Source organism: Polypterus senegalus, chromosome 18 (assembly GCF_016835505.1).
Source record: "Polypterus senegalus isolate Bchr_013 chromosome 18, ASM1683550v1, whole genome shotgun sequence".
Classification (NCBI taxonomy): domain Eukaryota; kingdom Metazoa; phylum Chordata; class Cladistia; order Polypteriformes; family Polypteridae; genus Polypterus; species Polypterus senegalus.
This window is the reverse complement of record NC_053171.1, coordinates 2,364,386-2,387,409: the sequence shown is the minus strand read 5'-3', so window position 1 is coordinate 2,387,409 and position 23,024 is coordinate 2,364,386. Positions and strand designations below refer to the sequence as shown.

The window sequence follows — 23,024 nt, the reverse complement described above, 5'->3', positions numbered from 1 at the left end:
TGGCATGATTAACATGGCACCGAGCTGGCTTTACAGTAATAACATGAATATCCAAACTCAAGTCACTATCTGAGTTATTCCAAGGAGGTTAAACTTATCATTAGCTGGTTAAAAAACATTAACAAAGAGTAATATTTAACAAATGACTCGAATTAATTCAACTTTCAAATATCGTAAGCTCTTTGTACTTTACTTTTCCAAATTTGTCCCTTTATTTATTTATTTAACATATTTGCCCCAATTTTAAAGGTACCTATATGGAATCAAATTTTACCTTTTATTTCAAAATAAAAAATGCTGTTTTCAAGGTTTCTTACATAAGGGAGTAGACTTTGCTAGTGCTTATACCTCTGTATGCAAAGCCAGAATTAGAAAATTAACTGAAGTGTCATTACCTGTCATTCTTAAATTTATAACTATGAACCATCAATACATTATTCAAAGTGCTATTCACATACATAATGTGTGCTTTTACTTATGGATTACACTAATGAGCATTTAATGTAAGTAAATAAAGATTATTACACGTGGGCAGTAAAACAATAATATTAGGTTGGAATACACAATGGGAGTGCTAAACATGAAACTACATCTTATGAGAAAGAGCTACAAGTCGTCGTGGACTCGTCATTATCAACTTCCAGGCAGTGCACAGAACACATTAAGAAATTAGGGTTCAAGTGCTAGAAGGGAATGTGGACAAAGCGAACCATTTTTTTCAATAGATTTTCCCTCCCACTGCCACCTTCTTCTAATGACCAGTCTACCCACACCATCCCTACTACATCAACAACTCTTAGTACGTCAGATCAGATAGATTCAGTCATCTAATTCTTAAGACCTTTGCTAACTGACCTTTTGGTATCCTCTGTCCCCTGTTCAGTCTGTGCCTAGGACTTCCGAATGTGCTACTACTGTGGAAAACATCCTGTATTGTGCCAAAGAAGGCAGGCGCCTCTTCACCTCATGACTACAGACCAGTGAAATCTGAGAGGTCTCAGATTAAGACCACCTTTGGGAAGCTGACCCTGGACTTTATGATTCATCTTGTAGTAGACCATCTGGACCCACTGAAGTTTGCCTATCAGAGAAAGCTTGGAGGGGAGGATGCAATTTTCTATCTGCTGATGGCACGGTGAGGATTATGTCCTCCGATTTCTCCAGAGCCTTCAAATACCATACAGCCACCCCCATAAAGGGGTACACTCAGAGATATGCAGGAGGATGAAACTATGGTGTCCTGGATAATGGACTATCTGTTGGGCACACCACAGTTTATGAGATTCAAGGACTGCATTTCTGATATGGATGTGAACACCACCCCTGTCTCCTTTTCTCTTCACTCTGCATACTTTAAAATATAAATGCAACACCAAGTCATGTTCTCAGATAATTCTGCACTTATAGGGTGGATAAGACAGGGGAGAAGAGTCAGGTAGATAACTTTGTTTATTGGTGCAGAGAGAATTGTCTGAATCTTAAAATCAACAAAATCTAAGTAGTGATTATTGATTTTAATCACACCAACAAGCCTCTATGCTTGGACATTACTCTGGGAATGTTTTCACAGGGGGTGCACTAATACAAGTATTTGGGGGTTCATATCAGTGACAGGGTGGACTGGTCTCATAACACATTGGAACTATACAAGAAAGGATGGAGCGGGCTCTTTTTCCTTAAGAGGTTTAGGTCAGGGAGCATGCACTGTTACAGCACGTTACAGCCACATCCAACACATTACAAAACACCTCGGGAACCCGGTTAGCAGCCCACCCAGGCAGCCACACAGTCCAGTCCCACCCTCTAGAAATGATCTGCCGCAGTCAGGTATTACGTGAGCATCCCCTGGCCTGGTCCAGCTGCTTGGGTCGTCAGCAAAAGGATGCATTTCTTTAATGTGTGGAGTGACATCCTTGACATCTTCTACAACTCTGTGATGGCCGGTGCGATTTTCTAAGTTGTGGTGTGATGGGCTGGTAATATCACTTCAAGAGAGGCCCAACAAATCAGCAAGCTAAATTAAAAGGGATAGCCAAGTTATGGGATGCACTTTGGATCCCCTTGGAGGTAAAGGTGTAGGAGAGAATGAAGACAAAACTGAGTGCCATTATGAACAATACTGCACATCTTCTCTGCGACATTCACACATTAATCACATATAAATATACATACACACACATACATATATACACACATATATATATTATACACATATATATGTATGTATGTATGTATGTATGTATGTGTATATGTATGTATGTGTGTATATATGTATATATACATACAATTAAGCAGGTTTCATTTCAAAATTCTACGCATAACGGTCATAACTAAATCCTACTTACATACATATATACGTCCATAGCCTGAAGCTTGGTCGCCGTGTGAGGCAGCATTGCATCCCCCATCCCAACGCCTCCCACGTTGTTGGCTGCGCCTGCCTATATAAGCCCGTCCGTCGCTCCGGTCTCTTCATTCCCTTCCTTGCTTCACCACGGTATTCATGTCTCCCTGCTGATAACTGCAGGATTTTTATTTAATCCACAACTTCTCCATTGTTTTATTGTTTGTTTATTACGATTATAGTTATTGTGTAGGTATTTTAGACTTACTTTACATTATTCAGGTACCCATTTCCTTTATCGTTCCAACCGTACCCCCATTAACATGTCTATCGAGGTGATCACCATCGATCAAAGAACTGTCACTTACTGAGTGGTTTCCATGCCCGGAGATGGCACCTAAAATGGCACCTGCCTTTTCCATTCTCTGTGTTACATATTGCACATCTATATCAGGCTCACTCTTGATATCCATTGTGTCTTATGTATTGGATGACTGCGACAGGTTCAAGGTGTGGACTGATGACGGTACAGGAGATAATTAGACTACACAGGAACACTAGAAGAGTGAAATGCTTAAGCCCTTCACCTATGGATCTGTATGTGTGTTGATGGCTACCGCTGAATTGTTCGGTTGTCACTTTCAAGTGTACCGAAATAGCCAAATATTTTACACCTTTGGACAACCGCCAATGCCTCTTAAACATCTTAGATTCACAGGTGACGATTTCAGTAGTGGACACTTTGATGTTTATGAACATTTCAACTCTCAAAAGCTGGATGCGTAGTTATCGCTGAAACCGGTTGTGTGCGTACAACGCTTGACAGATGCCAAATGTCACTTCAACACAATAAGTCCTGCAAATACTGTCGTAATTGAAACAAACCATGAAACTCAAACCGATTATGACATCAGCAATCCAAGCTGTGAGAAAACAGTAAAAAGGAGGCATGTCAGACGACGTGGTACATTTTGTGATGCAGCTAGATGGAAACAACTTTGAGATGCTGCCGCCAAATACTCGCAAGCAATTCCACAAGTTTATAGACATGCTGCCGCTAAATATTTGCAGGCAAATCCACAACTTAATACTGGGAATGTCTATTAAACATCTTAGATTTGCGAGTAGCGATTTGGGTAGTGAACACTTCAATGAATGAAACCTGTTATCTTTACAACGGTTGACAAACGCAGAATGTAACTTGAACACAACACGTCCTCCAAATACGAATCTGATTGAAAGAAATAATGATAATCAAATCCTTGATGACAGCAACGCTCATAACAGTCACAAAACAATTACATTGACAATCAGGTTACATTATTTTTAAAATGTTTCCTTTTCTTTTTCATTACTTCTTTAACACACTACTTCTCTGCTGCGAAGCGCGGTTATTTTGCTAGTCTATTTATACTTATAAGCCTTGCTTTTATGTTTATTTCTGTTCTATTATTATTACATGTAAATTGTCTTCTTGCTATTTTTGTCTTTTAACTCATTTTTTATTGATTTTAGATGTTCCTTATATTTTGTCTTCATGTGTAATCAATGTAAAGCACCTTAGACAATTAAATTCTCGAATCCTTAAATGTGTTTGAAAAATGTTATGTTATGGAATTACCACTATGGGAAAACACAACAGACAACTTTAATTGTTGTAACTCAATTCATTTAATCCACTAAATGCACTATTTAACACCAAGGCTTCTTTTCTAAATCCCAAAGCAGCGGCTCCTTAACTTGGCTACCACAAATAAATGGAACAGTGCTAACACACAGAGCATATACAGCTGTGAGAAAAACAGAATGTCATCTTAAAATAAAGTAATATAAAATACAATAGAGCAACTATATGTACAAGTACAGAACAAACAAACTTCGTTGCTTCTCAAAATTCTCCCTTCAGATGTTTGCTTGGCGAGTATGGCTGAATCAGTGTACTTACCAAACTATTAAAGCAGTGATCAAGGAAGAGGATTTGAACCGTTTGCTCCTTTAATGAAAAACTGTCACCTTCCTCAGTCAAAGAAGAATTCAGGACACATTTGAAAAAGTAAGGAAAGTGTTCAGGGTTCTTCTTGAAAGTCTGTAAACAAACATGTTGAGAATTGTTACAAACACTTAAGTAAATGTTAAAACAATATATATATATATACATATATATATACATATATATATATATATATATATATATATATATATATATATATATATATATATATATATATATATATTTTTTTTTTTTTTATTAAGTGGAAATAGTGTGACAATGTCAGGTATCTAATGTCTTGAGAAATGAACGCACTTCTAGTTCAGACTGTGACTTGAAAGCAACAGATGGAAAAAGATGAAGAAAGAGGCAGGAGAGATGCAAGGAGAAGAACAGGTGAAGGTACTTCTCTCCAATTTATTTTTTACCCCCTTTTGCGCACTTATGTAAGAGAGACAGAAATTTCAAGGTTGGCCCAAATTAGAACCTGGCTGGAGAGTCCATAGTTCTAGTGCAGGTCACAATTGGAGTGGTGTTCTTCTCTAGTTTATCCTCCTGCAGCTTAAAAACATATCCTAGATGGACTAAGAGTAATTATGGCACTGTGTGTCAGTATGGCTTCCAGAGAACAGCACAGTTAGACCTGCCTTCTGATTTACGTGGCCAGGACCATGAACTTGGTTAAGTCAGACTAATAATGGACAAATGTTGTGTTTGACCAGACAAGGCTTTCATCACTTCTAAGAAAACAAAGGTTTACATTGAGAAAGAAATATCTTACCTCCCAGGCTGGGACATTTTCCCTAAACTTCTCATTAACCATACAGCAAATAGACATTAAATATGCAGCACTGGATACTTTGGGGGTGTAATTAACCCACAGGTAATTCTCCAGATACTGACTAAAAAGGAAAACAAAATAACAGAAATCATCATAACCAGTGCAGTAAATAAAAAAATAAACTACTACAGAACCTCTGCGCTCTTTGTTCCATTTGTGTATGAAACCTACCTGAACTCAAGCAGCATAATTTTCTTGATAGCAAACCTTAAAAAAGAAGGGAGAGAGCATTGTTAAAAGAAGGAATAACTGCAGAAAGTAGAGCACTATTAGACACCCCCTTCTTACTTGGACTTGACAATTTCTTGCTGATATACATCTTCAATCACCTGTAACAAGAAAACAAAGTATTATTGGACAATTAACTGACATCTGCATGAGTGCACTTAATGGAAGGGATGCATTACAAGACTGCCAATAGCAATCCCACTTCAAGGCCTACCTTAAATGTTTTTCTATTTTGGGTATTCCACTCTTTTAAAATATTGTGAGCTCTTCTTTAGGTCAACTGGCTGCCTTTTTGTTGATGTAATTACAAATAATATTTGAAAACATTACCGAAATAATAGCAACTTACATGAAAATAGCATTACCAGTTGTTCTCTGCAACTGAAGACTCTCACCATGCCTTCTAATAACAGTAATTCTATTGTATATGTTGGTTATTTTAATTAACTAAAAAAGAAAAGGCTGTAGGTACAATACAATATATCCAATATGGAAATGAATAGCAAGATGCTGTACCTTTCTATCAAATGGCAATTTCTTCTTCACATGGGGAGCCCAATATTTATTTGCCAGCTAAAAAAGAAACAGTGACAGGACTTAATACTTATAAAACTGACATTTTGAGACATTATTACCTAATATTATTACCCTTTTGCATAAATCTGTAAAAATGAATAGACATTTTATTGACTTCAAAAATGCAGCTGTCCTTACCTCCTAACACTCACCTACAATTTCATTACAGTAAACTTATCACTTTATAATGCATACAAGGGGTGGACAAATTTTTAGTCAAGACGTCCGGGGCTACCTGTGTAATTCAGGACAACCAACTGACAAACTCATAGCCCTGGAGAACTACAAGATGTTTCAGATATTTGGTCAATGCAATGTTTTCTTATCACAAACATTTTGATAAAAGCAGGATATAGTTCTTCAAGGGTGATCTTAGCTTTGGTGTCACTTTTAATGACAGCTGCACTACTGACTACATCAACTTCTGTATGGACATTGGAGTTCCAGTAAGAACAGTACACTGCTATGCTAACAACAAGCCATGGATTACAAGTGACATCAATGGCCTTTTGAACCAGAAGAAAAGGGCTTTTAAAGGCGGTGATCAGCATGAGCGCAGGGCGCGTGCAGAAGGAACTCCGAGTCCAGCTCAGGGCGGCCAAGGAGCAGTACAGGAGAAAGCTGGAGCAGAAGTTGCAGAATAACGGCATGAAGGAAGTGTGGGATGGGATGAAGATCATCACTGGCTGCAGCTTGAAGCGGGGTGCCACCATCGAGAGTGACGTGGAGAGAGCAAAAGTTCTGAAAACATAATGGTACTAAGCTTTTTAACAGTATTGGTACTACTGAGAATGTTAGTACTGCACTCGTGCATGACTGCAAGTAGATAAATTACTCTGGAATATCGCATGATAAAAACTACATATAAAATGGATAACAGTGGTATGTAACAGCACCGAATCAACACGTGGTGAAAAGTAAAAGTCACGTCTGGGAATGCTTTGGTTCCGTGCTGGAAAGTTAAAACGTGTGAGTGCAGGGACCGTAGCCGTTTTAAAATAAAAAACAAAACGCATACAACAAGCTCGTATTACTGCCAGTTCTACCCCATTACATATTAAATAGACAAACGAATTTGTCCATGCTTTGACAGCAAAAAAACACTGCTGATCAGATGAGGTGCAACAGTTTAACTTGTATTGTCTCACAAATGTAAGAGTAGATGAAAACATAAGGCCAAATAATTGCTTTAATACAGTGTCCTACACAGTGCTGATAAATGACAGAAGAATTGGCATTCATTCTCCAACTGTAATGAACACTTCTACAGATGTCCATCAGTCTAAGCATCTATTCTCTATTTACAGTTACAGTTCAGGTTTAGGGCTGGAGGATCAATTATGAATAGAAGACTGTGGGATGTTGGAGGACTGGCAGCACTAAGAACAGTTATAGCAAGTAAAAACTGAGGCAAGTTTCAAAGAAAGTGTCTACTCAGCTCGTCTACACCGGCGACTGCTCCATTTGTCAATACCAAAATAAAATATACTTCGTATTTCAGTGCTTGGAAGGACAAGGCACATCTCCCTAATTGTAGCGCGTGTGCATTGTTAAAAACATGTGTAATCGGACAAGCAAAACAGCACACTTCATTGCTAAATACTATTCTGCAAACACTGAATTTATGCCATTTGTTTGGATTTTGAAGGCAAATTAACAGAAAGCACGAGTCATACATTGAATGGTACGTTGAAGCCTGTAACACTGACTACTCACAGTGAGTACAGGTAATGACAACGCAATCATTTTTTTTCATTCTGGATTCATACACAGGAATAAGCATCACACACATAAGAAACCTTGAAAATGGCAAAACAAAGGCAGTTACACGAGTTCTGAAATAAAAGATTTGTGTAAAACTGACAAGTTTCATTTAAAGGAACCTATTTGGGACAATTAAAAAATAAAAAAGCACCAGGAGTTTCCGTTTCATTTGAAAATGTAATACTTAACAGATGAGCCAAATTAATTCACTCTTTAGCAGTATTTTTAAATCAGTTAATGATGAAATATAAAGCTTACAATAGCAAACAGATTTAAAGAGTTTATTTAAATGAAAATATCTCGAATCACCTTGGAATGCACTAATTCAACAGTACAGTTTCACATTTCTTGTTGCATTGGGGGATTCCCATCTCTGCCACACATTAAAAGACGAGCCTTGCTGTGTATTTTGATATTTATGAATGCTAATACTTGTTTCCTGAAATAATGATATAAACTTTAAAACCCATCTGTTTGCTAACATATTCTCTTTCAAGGTGTCAAATGTTGATACTGTGATAGAAGAGTGTTGTGTTGTGCACTCATGTATAACAAAACATTTTCAATAAATGTTACACGATGGGCTGCACAGAACGTCCATCCTGTACATAAAGCTGGGCTACCAGAGCGCGTACCTGGATGAGCAGGTTAGCAAAGCTGGTATCTCAGCAGACTATCATACCCATTTAGAATTTGTCGACCCCTGCAAACTCTTTAAAGGGGGGAAAAAATAGGGCAATGAAAGTAATTACCTGAACAGTCTTGTTATTACATGATTTAAATATTTAAAGGAAATACCTGTGTTACAAATTCAGCATTTATTTGAGAAACAGAAGGTGCAAAGGACTTCTTCGTCTGGGGTAGCTTATCCATGATTTGTATATTTAATTCTAAAAAAGACAAAATTACAGGAATTATCACAAAATGCAATTTCTAGTCCCACTTCTATCACAGGGTACACATGGAAAAAAAATCAGCTAAACCCATGTTGTACCTGTGCAAATGAGCCTTCAAAAACTGAGCCTGACATCTTCACAGTTGCCAGACAGACAGATGCGTTTTTTTTTTCATGTTTTTCCATATCTTCCTGTCCTCTTGCTCTGTTATCACCTTCATGTCCTCTCTTACCAAATCCACAAACTTTATCTTAGGCCTTCCTCTGCTCCTCTTCCCTGGCAACTCTATCCTTAGTATCCTTCTCCCAATATACCCAGCATCTCTCCTCTGCACATGTCCAAACCAACGCCATCTCGCCTCTCTGACTTTGCCTCTCAACCGTCCAACCTGAGCTGACCCTCTAATGTCCTCATTTCTAATCCTGTCCATCCTTGTCACACCCAATGTAAATCTTAACATCTTTAACTCTGCCACCTCCAGCTCTGCCTTCCTGTGCCGCCGTCTCCAGCCCATATAACACAGCTGGTCTCACTACCGTCCTGTAGACCTTCCCTTTTACTCTCACTATACCCGTCTGTCACAAATCATACCTGACACTCTTCATCACCCTGCCTTCACTCTTCTTCTTCACCTCTCTTTCACAATCCCCGTTACTCTGTACTGTTGATCCCAAGTATTTAAACTCATCCACCTTCCACCCTTACCATCCACCCTGACCTCCCTCTCATTCACACACATGTATTCTGTCTTAGCGGTCCTACTGACCTTCATTCCACTCCTCTCTAGAGCATATCTCGACCTCTCCAGGGTCTCCTCAGCCTGCTCCCTACTCTCGTTACAGATCACAATGTCCCCCAGCAACAGAGGGATGCACAAACCAGTATGTTTCTTTGTGCCGGTCCGGCATCTGGTGTAAACGTTTGCCAGATCAATATGCGAGCAACAAGACAGATATATATTGTATTCCACTTATGTGATCAGCTCTAAATGTGAGCCACTCATCACTTAGCAAAAAGGCGCCTTAGAAAGTTCAACAATGTAACATGTCATTCCAAAACCAGTAAAATCCAATCCAGTTATCTGTAGAGACATCTGCTTAACCCTAAATTTCCATTTTACCTGTGGTCATCTGTTTCCACAAACCGTGCTTGGTTATCTACAACATGACAAGCCTTTCTAAAATGCGCTTTAAGTTTTCAGTGCTCCACTAACACTTATTTTAATTATCTATAGCAGCCACTCTCGTTTCCAGAAATGTACACACCATAAAACAGTTCTGCCTCACTTGGCACCTAACAACTCAGCAGCAGCTGTTCTTCTCAAAGATCTTTTCATATGGCTGAACTGCCAACCTTGTCTAGTGAGGCAGCCGAAGTCCTGTCACATTCCCTTAATCACCACACTGAGCCTGCGATAACAGGTGTGGATGGAGATGTAGTCTGACCACTAAACGTTTGGCCCAAGGCTCCCACTTTACTTGGGGAAATCGTGCCCCGCAGTGCCCGTTCCGCGATTACCAGTCCGGTCTCCTTTATTCTCACTGCCGAGCCAGACGCGGGCTACCTGAACTCCTGCACTGACCCAGCGGGTCCTTCCCGACCCACCAACAACAGACCAGGCTTTTCCAGGACTGGCCAACTGTCACATCGCAATCAGGTACGTGCTCTCCAGTGGCGAATCTGAGGACATCATCCTCCACATCCTCGGCGTTTTATGACGGAGTATTAATAACTGCGTTCCACGGAAATAGCTTTGAGGGTTAAGCGTCAGCGTGCTCGATTTGACCCAGCATACTACGGAGCGCTTAAAGAAGAGTCTACACATCAGCATACATACAATTCGAACGTGATTACATAACATGTTTTACATCGCTTTACTACACTAAAACGTAACAGGTTGACTAGATAAAGCCAAGCGTCTAGTTACCGGCTGCCGCTCGAATTGCGTAGCTTAGCTTCTAGAACTACGGACGCACCGGGCAGAAGCAGCAACAGTTTACAGGAGCGACTTACCAGTGCAGGTCTTACTGGACCGATTTTCTTCCTAAGCGTTCGACGTGACTTCACGTCCGTTAACAAAATTAAGTCAAATTACAACTGGCAGCGTGCGTAACAACAACGCGCGTCTTTCCAAAGCTTTAGTGCGCGTGAAAATAATTCCGTCTGGAGTAACCGTGCCTGAGCAAAAAGGTTCCGGCACATTTAATACCAAATTAAATACAATAGGCTGGCAGCACTAAACACAATGCAGGAATGAACTCAAAACTCAAGGACCCATTGACCTTCTGTATGCAGCAATATTTGTAACCTGTGTTTTTAGAGAAAATAGTATATTCTGAATATCGTAGTCATACCATATTAGTGTAAATTCTCCAGTCCAAAGTAATTTATAGATGTTGTAATCAAAGTTTGTAAATCCGGACAAGTACCATTTTTAACTAACCTGTTTATCCAATGCCTCCAAAAACCTCTATATTCCCTCTTCTTCTTTGACACCTTTTGATTGCTACGGCTTCATTAAGGCTGGGAATTGTTTTTGCAAGAAATACTGGAATGTCCCCTTCAGGTTCATCTGAGTAATCCTTCGAAAGCCAGCACAGACCTGTGCAGCTTATGAACTATAAAAAATAACTAAATGCAAAATAACTACAGTTACTGCAAAATTGACAATACAATTGCAAGACAAAAAATACTAGGATCTCTAGCCCAAAATAATATGGAAGTCACCTAAATAATTTCATTTATATTTTAAGACAGCACTTTCTATTTGCAAGGTTATGGCTAATCTGTATATGTTTATACACTGTATGATTAAAGTAAAACAAGTCTGTATGCAATAAAAAACTCAAACTTCTGAATATATATAGGATTTTAAATATAAACAGTTCATTAATACAACAACATTTATTTATATAGCATATTTTATTACAAAAAAGTAGCTCAAAGTGCTTTACATAATGAAGAAAAATAAAAGACAAAATAAGAAATTAAAATAAGACAACATTAGTTAACACAGAAAAAGAGTAAGGCCCGATGGCCAAGGAGGACAGAAAAAACAAAAATAAAATAAAATCTACTGCTAACTTGTGAAACATGGCTGTATAAAATGTTACAGTTGTTCTGTTACAGTATACTATATATTCACACATCTGTCATGATTCACAATTGTGTCTTGGTTAGCATGGGGACGAGAATACGGCTTGCATGGCATGAGGACACTGGAGGAAGAGAAGAAGACAAGGAGCTTAGTTGAATGATTTCATACAAAAAAACAAGCTATTTAGTTTTGTAATTCTACCAGTTAATAAGATGAACTTCCCAATCATCATGGAATAAGATTCGGATCAGATATCAACCCTGACACGGTATGGTATGGGAGGATTTTTATGAAACCCTTGGCAAGTAAACTATTAAAACATCAAGTGTGACCCAGAGAGGCTTAGGTGATAAGATAATGGCTACAGGCAGCCTTTATTTTACACAGCGTGACTCCACAAACAAATCATAAACCTGAAAAGTGCAGTAAGTACTTTTGAAATCTTATTGTCACACAAATATGGAACAACAAAGTCTAGTGTTTTAAACATTCATCCATATTGAATGCTTATTGCTACCGGAATAGTTGTTGTTGGTGTAACAAACAGCATTAGTCAAAAAAAAAAGAAAAAGTTAAACAGTATTATATAGGTAGATTAATAGCCATACATAACATTAATAATTCTCTCATTTACTTCTAGATATCCCCCTCCAGCAACCTCATCACATAAACAACAGCATGGGACCCTAATAAAAATGCAGATTCGTATTCCTTTGACTTAAGTGGATACTTTCCTTCTTCTGGTGTAGTTTACTGTGCACTTGAAGCTGACAAAACAAAGAATGACCATTTTATACAAGCAATTTTAAACTCATGCAATTTTTCGTCTTATTTATGCAAGTGCAACTTCAAAACATTTCTTTGGGAATACATATCTTATGATAATGCTGTATTTTAGCAATAATTCCACACATTCAGACATCCCACTCTGCACATGAGCTGGCAGGATTTGTTTGGTCCTAGCTGTACGTTTTCATTTTGTTTGTCACATAAACAAATGAATAATGTCAGCGGGTGAAGCAGCACCTTGCAGGGTCATGTGATTACCTACACAGGGCGAGGGTCCTGTTACATACTAACAGCTCTTTACTAAAGCAGCCTGGATAAGCAATGCGGTGTAAGATATCCAGACACAAAGATGCCGAGTCCGATGCATGAGCACCTTGAGTAGCCATGTACAGTAAATCAAATACACACATAAAAAAATGAATTTACTGCACATTTCAGTATTGCCAAAAAGGAATAAGAAGAAGAATATTTGAGCAAATGTTTTAGCAATGTCCGTGTTAATACAGTGAATTGGACTTTTTCTTACTTTTGCGAGCAAACACAGATAAGGGCAAATTGGAATCTTTCCAGGACTTGTGGAACCATAAACTTACACAAAAATGAGGTAACCTAATAAACCAGTTAATATTAACAGCATTACGATCAAAAAATGGAAATACATTCTATGCAAAGGTCCTTCTAATAGGTGGCCCTCTCGATTTTTACCAATAACATTACCAAACAATCTGCCACTGCTGTCAGCTCGATACTGAAGGAGACATGGAAAAGTTGGGAATACCAAATTACAGTGCCAAAATATTTTGCTTGATTAACTCCAGTAGTAGATTGACAATGATGACATACCAGTTGTGAAAATAACTGGCTGCAGCCAAGCACAATTCCTTTTCCAGCAGAGAGAGCAACAAGCCAGGAGCGCTCAGTGGAACCCAAAGCAGGCACGAAGAAGTGAAAGAAATTTTAAAAAGTTGATGAACAAGAAGGCCCAGGCGCATTGAGGAAACTTTCCTTTAGTTATTTTTTTACAGTGTAAGCATGAATTCATTGGGTCAGCGCTAGCAAGCACCATTCAACACTATGATATAAAAGTAAACACCTTGTAACTTTATATGGATTTTATAAATTCATTGTTGTCAGTTTTATTTCATGCATTACCAGAACATAATCATTCAATTACTAAAGATATCAACTATAAATTGAAGCTGATTATCTGTATGTTGGTAATATGCCCCAAAATGACTCAGATCAGATAGAAAAGCAAAGCTTTGGCTACAACCAGGGCAGATTTCAGCAGTTTTCAAAATACAGTTAGGAATTTGAGTTTTAAGTAGAAACTGGTACAGCCAAGAGAAATAGCTCACCAACACAGGCATTGCAGGTCAGGTTGGGGCGCATGCACTGGTACGTTGCATTGCCGCACCCACCACACGACAAAACTGGCTAATTTCTGTCATGATAAATATTGTAATTAAATTGCACATTAATTACTTCAAAACTACAATTATGCATGATCTTCCGATTTCGTGAGACGATTTCGCTTTGAGGCTCACAGTATGGGGATGAAAAGATCAAAATCACATGAATTAAACACAGTCGAAGTGAGAAGCATTCTATCGCATATATAGACATATAGAGATAGACGCCACATTCACTGTGTTGCCCAGTCGACACGATACGTCAGCATGTCCGCCATATTGCAAATAGCAAAAGTGCCATTAAACTAATACAGGTAGATGTGGAAACCGGGTTTTCTGATGAAAAAACAATAACATTTTAAACAGTATCATTTACATACAACAGATTTTGGCAAATCGTTTAAATGCAATTATTTATATCCATTTATACACTAATAATAGCAATTAATTATTATTATTATTATTATTAAATAATTCCTCCCATATAAGTAACATTTCTCAGACTGCCTTCTTCCATCTCTGAAACATTTCTAAACTTTGTCCTGTTCTTACACAACACAGTACTGAAATATTGATTAATGCCCAAGTCACCTCACGTATAGATCACTGTAATGCTATTCTGTCTGACATCCCACAAAAACGTATCCGTCACTTACAACTTCTTCCATATTCTGCTGCCAGGATAATAACCTGCTGTTGTAAATCCACTGAGCATATTACACTGATTCTCTGTCAACTTCACTGGCTCCCTGTTAACTACAGAATACGATACACAATCCTGCTCTTGACATTTAAAGCTCTCCACACCTCGCTGATCTCCTCCAGACTGACACTCCTCTCGCTCACTCTGATCCTCATCTGCAGCTCGACTTTCTGTCCCAGACGTCAGACTCAGTGCTATGGCAGCTCGAGCTCGGGAATTGTCTTCCCTCTCATATCCATCAGCTCGATTCAATAACACATTTTAAAACTGCCCTCAAAACTTTTCAAACTGGCATACCAATTGTGAATTTTGCAGTAACGTTACTGCCAGTTATCGATGTTTGTTTGCTAATTATTGCTTTTTGATTTATCATTCTCTTGTTTTAATTTTACTAATGTTGTTTAATTTTATTGCAAGGTGACCTTGAGTGCTAAGAAAGGCGCCTATTAAATAAAATGTATTATTATTAGTAGTATTATTAATAATTATTGAGACAAAAACTTGACTAATGTCTGAAAGTCAAAATAGTAAGACTGTAACCGGCAGTCTGGTCTTTCTTTTAACAGTGAAATGATCCACTCAATGACAAAAATAAACAATTTTATTGTATACAAATGGGCTTAATAATTTCTGAAAACATTTCACTCGTTCCTCTCTCAATCTCTCTCTCCCACACACACACACACACAATGAGGTTACTTAAATATATACAGGATAGGATCTAAAATCCTTGAAACAGAACCGTCTTACATAGCAATATGGTGCAGCCTTAGTTTGTGGAAGACAGACACAACTAAAGACATGAGATCAAAGATCCACTGACAGCTTGCCCTCATGTCAACTGTCAGATAACACGCTCAGCTACTTTGACCACCTTGACTGGACCCTCAGAAGGAATCATCAAACCTCCTTTGTTTTTTTAATGTTAGCGAGTGGTAGCTTTGATCATATGATGCCGGTTCAGTATCTGTTACCAAACTAGCATGGCACACGTCACAGGACAGTTTTCTCAAAATCCTCTCTAAGAGCTACCTGACCTCCCACTGCTTCTTGAGGTGGATTTCTTTGGGAAACCTTTGAAGTTTTAGAAATGTTAACAGCTCACAACAATCTACATAGTTAGTGACCAAATACGTTTAGCCAAAACATTGTTTGGAGGCTCACTTCCGCACATACATGCATAGCTTTGCTAGCTTAGCCTGCCTTAGCTAAAGTTAAGAGCATAAAACGGGATTTTCTACCATACCATACCATTTTTATTTGTTGAGCGCTTAAAAACACAGCATTACAACTGACCGAAGCGCTGTACAGTTAAAAAGAAGCAAGACTAAAAACAAAATATTAAACACAAAAATTAAGAGAGAAATTAAAACAGAGATACTAAAAACAGGCCAGAGGACCCAATAAAATAGGGAAATAGGAAGAAACAAGTGGAAATGGGACAGGTTAAGAAGTAAAAGCCAATGTGAAGAAGTGTGTTTTTAGGCGTGATTTAAATGAGGCGACTGAGGTGGCTTTTCTAACCACTAAAGGTAGGGAGTTCCAGAGCCTGGGAGCACAGACGGAAAAAGCCCTTTCACCACGAGCTTTAAAACGTGCCATGGGAACAGTTAGGAGCAACTGATCTGCGGATCTAAGAACACGAAGAGGATTGTGAGGATGGAGCAAGACACTCAAATATGCGGGGGCTAGACCGTTTAGTGCCTTATAGGTTAAGAGGAGTATCTTAAAATCAATTCTGAATCTAACCGGCAGCCAGTGTAGGGTTTTTAAAATTGGCGTAATGTGTTGGCTTCTGCTGCTTCCAGTTAGAAGCCTTGCAGCCGCATTTTGAGCCAGTTGGAGTCTAGAAAGAGTGGCCTTACTGATACCATATAGGCAGGAATTTGAGTAGTCGAGCCGGGATGTAATGAATGCATGAATTACTGATTCCAGGAGGTGGTTAGACAGAAGAGGCGTGAGTTTGGCGATTCGCCTAAGATGGAAATAGCAGGATTTTACTGTGCTATTGACTTGAGCATCCATTTTCAGGACCGTATCCATTTTGATTCCAAGATTGGAGACAGAAGACGTTACTGGAATGGGAAAAGAGTCGAGGCCAAGGGGTGGAGTTTGTTTGCAGTCAGGACTAAAACAATGACCTCGGTTTTTGAATCGTTCAGGTGAAGAAAGTTTACAGCCAACCAGTCCTTAATGTCAGATAGACAGTCGAGGAGAGGTTTGGTGGAGTCAGTTGGCTTGAGGGAAAAATAAATTTGGCAGTCGTCAGCATATAGGTGATATGAAATTGCATGTTTTCTAAAAATTGCACCTAAAGGCAGGATATAAATTGAAAAAAGTAGTGGCCCTAAAATGGAACCCTGAGGGACCCCACATGGGAGTGGGACTGATTCAGATGAAAAATCGTCTAGCATGACTCTAAGAGTTCTGTTGCAGAAATAGGACCTGAACCATTCGAGGGCTAAGCCAGATACACCAGCCCAGGATTCGAGTCGGGAGACCATGATGTCGTGGTCGATTGTGTCGAAGGCAGCAGATAAATCGAGAAGAACCATAATCACGTGTAGTCCTGAGTCCAATGCCGAAAGGACATCATTTAGGACACGTAAATGTGCGGTTTCTGTGCTGAGTTTGGGCCTAAAGCCTGACTGAAAAAGGTCCATTACCTGATGGTCCTGTAGGTGATGAGTTAATTGCTCATAAACTTAATAAACTACTTTTTTGAGTATTTTTGACAAGAAAGGTAGTTTGGAGATTGGACGAAGATTAGAGAGAACGGCAGGGTCAAGATCAGGTTTTTTCAAGATTGGATGTACAACTGTGTGTTTGAAAGCACGAGGAACTATCTAATGGACAAATATAACCAAAACAATTGTACAGGCTTACCTATGAAATGTAATCCCCCGGATCTGGTTTGGAGCGTACAGCGGTTTGTACAATCCCAAGCAGCACATGCGTGAGGCATCTTTATCCATTACTTCACTCCACAGCAGTGCCACTCACAATATGGCGGCGACGTTGACGTACGATGCTGCTGGTCATGCGGCGTCTAGTAATTCTATGTCTATGTTCTATCGATCAGCTACGAAGGACAAAGAATTGTAGGAAACCGAGGTGGAAAGCCCGGCCCATTGACCCGTGTTGCATGTATGTTGAGAACTTGAAAATTAAAACGCAAAGTAGAAATAGAGTTTTACTTTACATTTTTGCAGCTTCATAGCAGTCCAGGCTGAAAATGAACTTGCAAATGGGTTTATTTCATTTTAATTTTTGCAGCATTCTTGTGTGCAGACTTTGAAAATAAAATTGCAAAAGAGAGATTGCATTTTCATTTTTGCAGAAAATAACCCCCATACAATATACACGTGCAAGTCACTTTTAAGCGCAGATGACGTGACCGCCGTGATTTGCTTTCATGCCTTAGCTGGATCTCTGCAATGAGTTAAATAAATTAAATGAAGTGAGCACGCAAGACACTGAAGACGTAATTTAGCTGACGCGGCTTTAGCAGTGGCGTGGAGTGAAGCGAATTCAACGACATTCGTGCAGCACCTGTTGAAGTATTCATTCGGTATCATGAGAGCTCACGTTAAACTTGATAACATACGGCTCTTGCGTCTATAAGGTATTAAATTATATCCACAAACTAAAACCAAACAATTTGTCATTACTTTACAGCCTCTATAGGCAGAGGATAGAGAACGATATTCTCCCATTTCTTAATCATTTGCTAGCTTTGTTTACAATTTTTAAAGCGCATTGGAGTAAAATCTTCCGTCATTTAAAGAGACAATCGCACGTTGCGCCTTTGTCTTCGTTAGCGCAGAGTTTAACGAGACGACGTGTTGTGCCTTCTAATTATTAAGTTGTCGCGTGTAATGTGGAAGAAAACGGCGAATTTGGATACCCTTCCCTTATTCATATGCTTGCCACAAACGTTGCGCCACTTTGTTTGTGACAAAGTCGACTCGGCGTAGTTATAAATTTCATCTGGTGGAACTAAAGAGATAAGACTTTGTTTCCACACGTACTGTAAAGAGCCCACAACGTTGGCAGACGAGTGCTTCCGGAAGTGCCCAATGGACAAATAAATGATACTGTGCTGCTCATGCCTGGTTTTAAGTGTTGCTGTTATTTGAGGCAGTGGTAGAAGTTTGTCAGTAAAAGGTATTTTTTCTATTTGCATCTGTTTTTGAAGGTGTAGGATGATTTTTTTCTTTTGTTTCAATTATGTGTCATCTTAAACTATTGCGTTATTAATCTTACTGATAATTCATGTAATAATATATTGGTTATCGTGTTAACATATGTCACGTTCAAACCGTGCTAGTTTTCAGTTTTCGCCGTTAAATAGTACATTATGAGAATGGATGTATTCTTTTGTTTAATCTGAGATTAGAGCTCACGACCACCTTTTAAACACACAGACGAAGAGCGCTGCTCGCGTGTGTCAATTCCCGATTTCATTCTAGCAGGGCCGTGGTATCGGAAAACGGACGGCTCGCGACTTGTGAATGCGAGACTGGGACGGGTGACGGAGCGGGACTCCCGTGCAAGTGCTAGGAGGTGACACCATAGGTGTTGTCACGTGCGTGCAGAGACCACGTTGGCGCCCCAAGTCGATGCCAGACATGCCCCTCAGGATCTCGTTTATGTTGGGCTGTGGTTTTCATGTTCAGGCCTGGAGGTAGTCGCATGGTTTTTTTTTTTTGCTAGTTTCACAAGCACGTAGAAGTACGTCCCCATCACCTGTTCTCCACCTTGTACCTTTCTTCAACTTTATTTGTTTGCCACCTTCAAGTCACTGTCTGGACTATAAGCTGGCTCATTTCTCCCCTCATGAGGTCACTGCCAAAAGGAACACTGGTACAAGGCATGGGTTTATATTCAGCCTGTAAAATGGTGGGCACATCCTACCTACTTTTATATTGAACTGCATTTTTTGCTTTCTCTGTTTTCTCTTTCTTTTTTGGGACACATTGTTTGCATGGTGCAGCCCCCTCAGATGAAGTACTTGCATGTTCTCAACTTATAGGCCTCCCTCTTGAGGACTGTGGTGGTCCTCTCTCAAGCACGAGGTGTTTTGCATTTACAGTAAATGTCATTCTGAGAGCTGCAGAGCTCATGTTGTTTCGACAAATCTATTCCACTGTCCAAGCATGCACTCAGTCTCCTCTGTTCTTCACCGAGTCCATTTTGTTTCGGAGCAATTATGGTGCAGCTCTTTCTGTGTAAACGGGCTCATGGACAAGGCGGCATTCCTAACTTGCCTAAAAACCAAGACCCATAAAACCTTTGGGAATGTAGCCTTTACTACACCACGAACGTGCTGTAAAGCTATCATGTATGCGGGATCCTTCGAGGCACACTAAAAGGAAGAGACCCAGACCTTCATTTTTCCATGTAATGTAGTGAACTGCGCATACATAGCCCACTATACGAGGTGTGGCAGAAAAGTAATGAGACTGGCAACACTGCGCTGTTGTCCTTGATAGAGCACGTGTATCAGTACCCTCCCATAGCTCAGTGCGAGTTTCTCCTCCTTTCGTTAATTACGTGATTTTTGTGACTGCTATTAGCGAAGTTGTGTTTTTGGTTGTGCGTCACGCAAAATGGAACAGCGGAATTTGGAGCAACGTTGTGCCATTAAACGGCAAGTGTGACGTTTGAAAAGTTAAAACAGGCCTATGGGAAACATTCTTTATCCCGAGCTCAAGTTTTTCGCTGGCACAAATCATTTTTGGAAGGCAGAAAACACGTTGAAGATGAACATCGTTCAGGGAGGACTTCAACTTCGAAAACCAATGAAAACATCGAACGTGTGAACACTCTTGTGAGATCAGACCATTGTTTAACATTAAGAATGTTGAGTGAACAATTAAATTTGAACAGATTTACCGTTCATCAAATTTTGACTGAACATTTGCACATGCGAAAGGTCTGTGCCAAAATGGTGTTGAAAAACTGCCCTCTCATAACAGAATGTTTGACCTCAAACGGCATTCCTGTGGTTCCCGAGCCCCTTATTCACCTGACCTCAGTCTGTGTGACTTTTTCCTAAACTGAAAAATGTCCTCAAAGGACGTCATTTCGGGACTTTAGAAAACATCCAAAAGAGTGTAACGGACATGCTGAAGACCATACCGGTTGAAGACTTCCAGCGCTGCTACCAACAGTGGGAACAACGTCTCCATCGGTGTGTAGCTGCCCAAGGGAACTACTTTGAAGGGGATAACATTGATGTTTAAAAAAAAAATAAAAACTTTGGTAAATAAAAAAACAGTCTCATTACTTTTCTCCCACACCTCGTATGTCTAGGCAGATGTCACTAGTATTAGATTCGGCTTCTTAAACTGTGCTGATGTGACATGACAGTGAAGTCATTGATTTACTTTAGCATTCAGTGTTTTCAGTATTTGAATACAATTAAGGGAGCAAAGTCAGTAGAAAAAGACATGCAAGCATCTGAAGGTTTGACAACAAAACAAAATATTTCCGGATTCCTAAGAGATTAAATTGGAGAGGTCCTCATATCAACGAGATCAGTGGTAGTTATGAATGACACATTGGTTTTGAAATTTGTTTGAATGAAAAACCTCCAGTCACAGGTTTCCCTTCGGACTGAGTTTGGGTACCACTGACATGGAATCTTATAGGTTGAGCAGGAACATGGAGCGATTGTCATACAGGGCAAGCTGAAGAGGACACCACTCCATTTTATTCATTTATTGCCATTATTCTTGGCTGCACACAAAGTATTCCGGTTGCTAGTCACACTTCTATAGCCAATAGACGTAATCCTATTTTTACTTTATTTTGCACCCGTGTTTCTCATGTTCTTTCCTGGGATCCCCAGGTGGCTGCAGGTTTTCGTCTTTTCATTGGACTCCTGCGTTAGTTAAGGAAGCCGCTGTTTTCTTTTTTCTGTGTCTCGGTGTCAGTCCAGAAATTTCAAAACTGCTTTTCTAAATTTTATTGAAATATTGAAGGTCTCTATGTATGATAATAATTTACTGGGTCTTTTTTGTTTTTATTTTTTATCTTTTTCATAATTTTTTTCATTGCTACCATTTTCATTCTGGTTTTCTGAGTCTTCTAGTAAATGAAGCCATAATTTCCTAGTGACGGACACTGAGGTGACTGCAGCCTTCCACAATTCACTGTACTTTGGTGCAGTGGCCACTTCACTTATTGTCACAGTTGTTTGTACAGCAGAGCCTCTGGTAGTTCTTCATACACAACTTTGTTTTTCAGATTTCTCCCCAAAATGTAGGTTATTACGGTATAACTTTGGGCTTTGAACGCCCTCCATTTGGGGGGAATGACGAGTGAAACAGGGCCAGCTCAGGGGCTTGAGGGAATGTGGAGCCAAAAGAGTGGCAAGAAATCCTCCAGTGTGATCTGTCAAGAGACAAACAGCACCGTGTAAGGCTTGATGGTTGTGGAGTGGTTTACTCACATGCCTTTCAACCAGTAAATTGAGGTTGGACTTTAATCCTTTACATTCTATGTTTATGATGCACTTTCTCTTACTATCTTTGTCCTAACCCCGCTGCCCCAGGTGCTGCTGTATTGTCTGAAATGTAATGAAATTTAGAGTTCTTTTCCCCAAAAGGAAGAACAAAAATATTAAATACAAAGACATTTCCCAATGCTAAAAAAGTTATGTACTAAATTAAACATGTTTAAGGATATAGAGCTTGGTCATGTGTAGTTTGTACCCTGGCAACTCAGCTACTGTAGCTTCTTTTAAATCACATGCTAATTAAGCAATAAGATCATTTTCAGGTAAAATGAAGGACTGATGCATTGGAACAAAATCTGCAGCCCAGTGAACCCCCAGACTGAGCCTGAGTAGGGTTGTTAAAAGAATCAAAATATCTTAAAGTATTGATTGTAACATTTAAAAAATTGTAGCAATATTCATTTTTCATTGTATTGATTCTATGAATGCCCTTCTGCTTCTTTTTTGGGTTTTGAAAGTTGACCTCATAGGCTACTGCTGGGCATGACTAGAGATGTTGCCCCATTTTTTATAATCTCTTATTTTTAAATTACTGAACCATGCATCGTTATAAGCTGGTAATTGGTTGTTTGTTTGAATTGGGGTTGTGACGTCAGTGTTTTTTCTACAAGTCAAATGTGTGTTGTACTCGGTTAAATATTTAACACATTAAGACAAGAGGGTCTGCAGTTATTTTTTATGCAGGACAATTTTATTTTGTGCCATTCATTCAGAGGCAACACTCCACAGCACTAGAGCTCTATTGCTGCTATAGTGTCTTACTTTCTTTCATTTTATTATGTTTTTAAAGTATATTTCATTAAACATACAGTGGCATGCAAAAGGTTGGGCACACTTGCTTAAATTATCAGTGACTGTG

The 23,024-nt window shown here is 39.2% G+C and overlaps 2 protein-coding genes across 3 annotated transcripts in view; one reads left to right on the top strand and one right to left on the bottom strand.

The window, feature by feature from the left end:
- aqr (aquarius intron-binding spliceosomal factor) overlaps positions 1–10,798 on the bottom strand; it is a 110,669-nt gene extending 99,871 nt beyond the window's left edge. Inside the window, exons 1-7 of one of the 2 annotated variants that reach the window (XM_039742126.1) lie at positions 10,653–10,798; positions 8,542–8,633; positions 5,920–5,976; positions 5,464–5,504; positions 5,347–5,382; positions 5,116–5,236; positions 4,290–4,430 (exon numbers count right to left, since the gene is read on the bottom strand). In XM_039742126.1, coding sequence (XP_039598060.1) covers positions 4,290–4,430; positions 5,116–5,236; positions 5,347–5,382; positions 5,464–5,504; positions 5,920–5,976; positions 8,542–8,616 — 471 coding nt within the window. In that variant the 5' untranslated portion in view covers positions 8,617–8,633; positions 10,653–10,798. The remainder of the gene's footprint in view (positions 1–4,289; positions 4,431–5,115; positions 5,237–5,346; positions 5,383–5,463; positions 5,505–5,919; positions 5,977–8,541; positions 8,634–10,652) is intronic. The other variant, XM_039742124.1, reaches the window with a different exon arrangement.
- Positions 10,799–18,670: 7,872 nt separating this feature from the next.
- The window catches only part of LOC120518494 (zinc finger protein 729-like), a 28,678-nt gene continuing 24,324 nt past the window's right edge, over positions 18,671–23,024 (top strand). The window contains exon 1 of the mRNA XM_039741311.1: positions 18,671–18,807. The gene's annotated coding sequence lies outside the window, so the exon portion shown is untranslated. The remainder of the gene's footprint in view (positions 18,808–23,024) is intronic.